Source organism: Eurypyga helias, unplaced genomic scaffold (assembly GCF_000690775.1).
Source record: "Eurypyga helias isolate BGI_N326 unplaced genomic scaffold, ASM69077v1 scaffold8271, whole genome shotgun sequence".
In the NCBI taxonomy this organism is placed as follows: Eukaryota; Metazoa; Chordata; class Aves; order Eurypygiformes; family Eurypygidae; genus Eurypyga; species Eurypyga helias.
The window spans coordinates 78,787-85,308 of NW_010230207.1; the positions used below are offsets into that span (position 1 = coordinate 78,787).

Sequence of the window (6,522 nt, forward strand, 5' to 3'; positions counted from 1 at the left end):
AGATGTAAGAGAAAAACCTGAAAATTTTCCATGAAAAAAAAAGATGAGAAAAACTTTGAAATCTTATACTTCATTTTACATATTGCAAAACATAAACTTGGTTACAGCTTGGGAGTATTAAAAATTCCTCAAACCTTAAATATTTTATTTGCTCTTAACTTCCCGAAAATAACTAAGAGTACATAAAAATGATGCTAACATCTACTTAATTCTAATTGAAAACATAATTCTTTGTTTCCTATTGACTCAAGACAGTAGTGCCCCCAAGTGACATTTCATTATATAATATAACCTTGTATCTTTGTAAAAACAAAAAACAAACAAACAAAAAGATTATTTTAATTGCTTCACACAATACTAAGAGGATACACACTTGCAAACAACCAGACTTTACATGATACTGACGTTTCTTTAAGAGGGCTTGGGGGAGGAGGAGGAACAGAAGGAATAATTTACATTTTCTAACCATTCTGAAGCTGCTAATTGTCAGAAATTATAAAATCAACATAAAGCTTATTTTTTGTCTTTTGCCACCTACTCATCAGGCTTCTCTGCACACACCACCTCAATACCCAGGTAGGTCTTTTCTTATTTTGAAAAGGATTTCCCAGTTTTTACTTGCCCCCTTTCCTCACAGCCATTTTTGCTGACACTACAATAAAAAACCTGCTTTCTAATCCTTCAAGACATTCTCCTAGAAGTGTGTGGCCTCTTCCTTCCCAGAGGTATATCACGCTTTCTAGGTTATCAGGGATTGAAGAAACTTAGCACAGATTTGGAAATAACAGCATGCGGACTGCCAGGCCTCATTAAATCTAAGATCTCTTACAGGGGAACAATAATGGTTATGTTCTCATTTATTTTTCCATAAACTCTATGTGTGAGAACCCATTTAATATATTCTTGAAGAGTTCTGACATACAGGCTTATAATTATAGTAGTGCTATAAATGACTAGTAAAAATAAAGATGGCACTTAAATTATGGGCAACTTCTGGATTTTAGATAATATTTAGCAGTCACTGAATGGAAGCAAATGCCACAGCCTCAGTACTGACATCAAATATTTACATTAACATGTTTATGTAATGCACAATTTGCATGTACACCCAGTTGTTTTGCTAGTTGAACGTACACTAAATCAAATGTAGTATCCATGGCAGAAGCTGCATTTTAAATAAAATTCCCTTTACACAGACATAGAGTACTAAGAAAAAGTGCAGAAAAAAAGGTATTCAGAGAAGGTCTCATTTTGTTTAATTCACATTTGGCTACCCGTTGTAGCCATTACCCATTTGTATTGCTAATAAATCAATATTCAACATCCAAGATTTTCAAGAATCTAAAGTAATTCTGCAGCAAACTAATGTTACACAAGTTTAGGTAACTTAAAGAAACAATTTAAGTGGTGCTGGGTCATTTCAGATGTTTTAAAAAATAGCATCTGAAATTGAGAGTTATTTTAAAAGTTTAGTTCAAACTAAATCAGTATACAGAATCAGTTACACAGACACCTTGCAAAAAAGGATTAGAAGCTAATTATTTTTATGGAAAAAAGTTTAAGCTTTTTATAGAAAAAATTGTCTTTACTGTGATGCTAGAATAGGCAACACTGCCAGAGATAGGACTGTGACTTTCTTCCGGGTTATTCAACACACCTTTAGAAGAAAAAAATCTAACCAAGAGATGATACCAGATATACATACACACTGCAGTGAGCACTGTTCTTGTAATTAATTTTTCAGTTTTATAGATTTACCAATAGAGTAGGTGTGAATAGTAACCACAATTTAGCTGGTATTCATAAATTTTTAAAAGCTCACTCTACAGTACAACTATGGAGCTGAACCATCTGTATTGTTAGTCTCTCAAACCATAAGCTTTCTTACTTTTTGCCTAATTTATCCTCCAGCTCCTTTATTTTGTTTAAAGAATTTTAAAGAAATTCTAATCCAAAAATGTTTAATATTTAAACTTGGATACAAATGTCTAGGTCTTAAGAATCTGAAGTTTGAAGGTTAACAAGAAGTTAATAAGCAGCTCAAAAGCATATCAGAAGAGAATATAATGTTGAAATAAATTTAGGAAAAGCACCAAAAGCCAACAGTGGCACACAGCAAGCAAGCTGATTCTTCACATGCAAGTAGGTGTTGTTAAGAATAACTGCTAGAAGACCTCCATTTGTCTTTCAATAGAAAGAATTGTGAGCAAAAATCATCTGATATCTAATACAAAGTATAAAAATAATCAGCACTCCTTTTTACTGTCAACTTTAATGCATCCACTTGCTAATATTTCACTTGGCAAAGATTCCTACCTGGACTGCAAAAGGTTCCTTACTGAAATTTCAAAAAGGCAATCAATTTTGAATTACTCCCACTGCATAGCAAACCAGAGTATGATGCTATTAACAGTCATCATTTGTATAAAGATTCTTATTCTCACCAAACAATTGTTTCAGACTATGAAATGGTTATGCACAATGCTCCATATTTGTTGCTGGAAGTATATAACAAATAAAAATAATACTGTAATACAAACTTCAAAAATACAATTCCTATGGTTTCTATGGAAGTTTGATTCATGCAATATTTCACAGCCTTCATAAACTACTGTTTAGCTTTATAACACATTTTTTCATGTCAAGATATCTTGATTCCAGAAACCATCTCCATTTACTTCGATGAACCAATGTGACAGGATTTCCCCATTCCAACAGGCATTACTTAACATCTGTCATAGCACATACATGTCAACATGTATGTGATACATCATCCATGGCTCTGCAAACATTAACTGCTTTTGAATCAACATAAAGAGCTTCCAGGAGCAAAGTCTGCCTCTATGTACACTTCCACAAAAATGAGATTCAACACTACTTTAATGCACAGAAGTGTATTTCCCTATTACATACTTGAAGGAAACACTATTTCTCTCTCCTGGGGAGAGAGTTGCTGTTCTGTTCCTCCCTAGCTTGCTGCCCTCTACCATTCTCTTCCCCAGTCATCTTTTTGCTTCACACACATTTTCCCTCCACACTCAGCTGTATGCATCTGCCTTTAACAGCACCATGTTTTCCCCACTTTTATAATACAAGTTGCTTCTTTGTGGCTCCCTCTATTCCCCTGCCTTTTGAACTCATACACATTTCACTTCATATACACACCTAGTGTCCCCTTCCTGCCCTCTTTGTCCTTTCATGGGCACTGGTAAGTCTCCTATGTTTCAGGATAGCATAAAGTTGTATATGTATAACCTCTAAAATAAAGTTACTTTTGCACATGCTATGGGCATTTATCCCATGAAAAGCACTAAAAATGTGGTGATTTCTAAAGTCAGCAAGCTTAGAAGCATCTCTGTGACAGTTTCCGTCCCCGCACCCACTCCCCACCCTACCCCCCGAACTTATTCTTACAGGTAAGCTTTCAAAAATAAGTAAGTCTCTCTGTTGTATGACAAAAGTCTACATAAAATTTAGAGACCATTAAGTTGAACTTTCAGCCACAAGATCTGCCACATTTACAGAACAAATGCACATTTTATGCTGAGAACAGCAAAAATGTAAATTTTATGTTAAGCACTTTGTGCTGGTTTTGGCTAGGATAGAGTTAGTTTTCTTCGTAGTAGCTGGTATGGGGGTCATGTTTTGGATTTGTTCCGAAAACCGTGTTGGGAACAGATGTTTTCATCATTGCTGAGCAGTGTTCACACAGTCAAGGCCTTTTCTGATCCTCACACCACCCACCAGTGACTAGGTTGGGAGTGCACAAGAAGATGGAAGAGGACATAGCTGGGACAAGTGACCCCAAGTGACTGAAGAGATGTCCCAGACCATAAGACATCATGCTCAGCCTATAAAGCTGGGGGAAGAAGGAAGAGGAGTACATTCAGAGTGATGGTGTTTGTCTTCTCAAATAACTGTTATGTGTGATGAAGCCCTGCTTTCCTGGAGATGGCTGAACACCTGCCTGCTGATGGGAAGTGGTGAATGAATTCCTTGTTTTGCTTCGCTTGGGCATGCAGCTTCTGCTTTACCTGTTATGCTATCTTTATCTCAATCCATGAGTTTTCTCAGTTTTATTCTTCTTATTCTCTCCCCTACCCCAGCCAGAGGGAGCGAGCAAAGCAACTGTGTGACGCTTAGTTGCCAGCTGAAGTTAAAACACACTTAAAGAAACATCATTAACACAAGAGCTATGCCATTTACTTATTTGAATTAAGTATCTTCAGAAAAGTCTACTGAGTTACAAAAGAAATAATAATAAAAAAAACCAAACACCAACACAAAAGTAAAGGTACACTTACTTTTTCATCATCATCAGAAAAAGGGGCACCTCCGGGAGTCTTATTTATTGCTTGGGCAACACCAATAATCTCTCCATCACTGCTTCTTATGGGCATGCACAAGAGTGACTTTGTCTTGTATCCAGTAAGTTTGTCAATCTCATCATTAAAGCGGCGATCCTTCAGAAAAAAAAAAAAATAAGGAAGCATTAACATGCATGTCATATATCTAAGCTTTCTTCAGGAAGAGCACTGTATTTTCTCAGTCTTATATAGTATTTTCAGTAGCGTTATCTCGTTGCTTCTCTTATTACCACGTTCTTTAATAGTTGTTTTTCCTCAGTTAAGATACTAAAAAAATAGTTCAGAGGATCAGTACAAAGTTTACCATTAGTGAATACAATTATGTAAAGTCTCACATCTCAGAAGAATGACCTACCTAAAGGATCACTACCAAAGCAGCTACCAGAACATGGAAAATTAAGACACACTGAACATATGGGATACAAATATGAGAAAAGAAAAATGTGACAGACTCCATAACACTTTTGGCCTTGAAAATGCACAAGCTCCTTACACCCACAGCTCAGCCTCATGTCTGTCATCTTTGATGTCTTTGGGGCCATCTGTAAGCAGAGGGTCCTCCACAGCGCCATGATAGCAGCATAGGCCTTGGCACTGACCACAGATGGTCAGACCCATCTTACCCATGGGTTTCACAGGTAAGGAAACTGTCAGTTCCATGTTCACAGGCAGTTTTCAGTTTCTTCAATCCTAACTGATACTGTTTGTTTCACTCTCTCCATATACTGCTGCCAATAGATTTCTATACCACTGAAGATGTGGATAACCACATGGCCCTTGCAGGCACTGAGCTCCTCTGTGCACACACCACTGCTTCTCTGAGGTGCACACTGAGAGCGCTGCTCGCACTTCACCAGGCATATCTCTTTGTAGTGTGTGCAGATGTTGGTTTGTATGAAAGGGTAAGAAGCTGCATGGAGTGCTGTGCCATCTTAATTGAGAATACAAGGGAAGAGAGTGAGCCACATGTCTGGTATGTACTAATTTCCAGAACTATCTTTGGCTAGGAAGTCACCATGTTTACCCCAGAATGGAGCAAGGGTATTCATTAGCTGTATACAGCATGGACAGTTGCAGAATTAGGACTTTAATGTGCAATAGGGAGTGTAGCAGCATGACACTGAAGATACATCCTAAGTCTTTATCTGTTTTGGAGGAGTTTATGGCAGTTCAATCTGATCAGTGATTGGGGTGTGCTTACACACAAGTCGCTCTACTGACCTCTACTTACACTTTACTGCTCGATATCTGCACAAAACAAGAGAGCTTCTGAATTTTCTTGTGCATTGTAAGTTATAGGCTACACAATATTGTAACTAGTAGTCAAGAAATGCCAGGAAGAATCAATTTCAGACAGAAACGTATATTAAGTTGCAACACCTTAAATTTATATTTGTCAAACACTACATGAACTATGAAACAATGAAAGATTTCATGTAGACTGTCTCACAGTACTAACATCCAAATAAATCACTTTGTAGCAGGCTGAAAGTATGCAGGAAAAATCTGGGCAGTCTGAAAGTACCCAAAATGTAGTATACATCAAGCAGAGTATTTTTTCATTAATCTACAGTGCTCTAAGGGGCAAACTTAACAAACCAACTCATTAGTATCAACAGAACAGAGCAACTGAACCTCCACAATAAAAAGTTTACCCTTAAGCTGTACATGGAAAGTATCAATCATTTATTCAAGAATTTTGCAAGTACAGTTTCCTGTGGTTTTGTTTATTTTCAAATTTTGCTGGCCATGAATTGTATACAATATCATCACCAAGAAGTTTTTAATTGGTGTTACAGAAACTTTTAGGCATTATTTCATAAGCTTTTGTACTCTTTTGCATTTAGTTTTTTTAAACAATGCTAATGCATAATCTGGTATTAATTTTTTATGTATTTTAATTAATGCATATATGAAATCTCTAAGTCATGTTTGAATATGTAGCATAATACTATTACACTTAGCTAAATACATGACCCAGAGTATATTGTTTGGATTTGTAGTTTGCTTAACCTTCCTCTGCAGGATACACAGTACAGTTACCTATGGAGAAAGATTACTGCATACACAAACATAAGCGTTTGAAAATGTCTTTTCATATGACTTCCTATGCTTGCCAGGATACCAAGAGGAACTTATAGTACTTTTGATCATT

General features: G+C 36.5%; 1 protein-coding gene across 1 annotated transcript in view; it reads right to left on the reverse strand.

Annotated features, from left to right (window-relative positions):
• Positions 1-4,457, reverse strand: part of LOC104516357 (dual 3',5'-cyclic-AMP and -GMP phosphodiesterase 11A-like) — a gene marked incomplete at its 3' end in the record, with an annotated part of 83,137 nt that extends 78,680 nt beyond the window's left edge. Inside the window, exon 1 of the mRNA XM_010160660.1 lies at positions 4,305-4,457. Coding sequence (XP_010158962.1) covers positions 4,305-4,400 — 96 coding nt within the window. The remainder of the gene's footprint in view (positions 1-4,304) is intronic.
• Between the last annotated feature and the right edge of the window lie 2,065 nt (positions 4,458-6,522).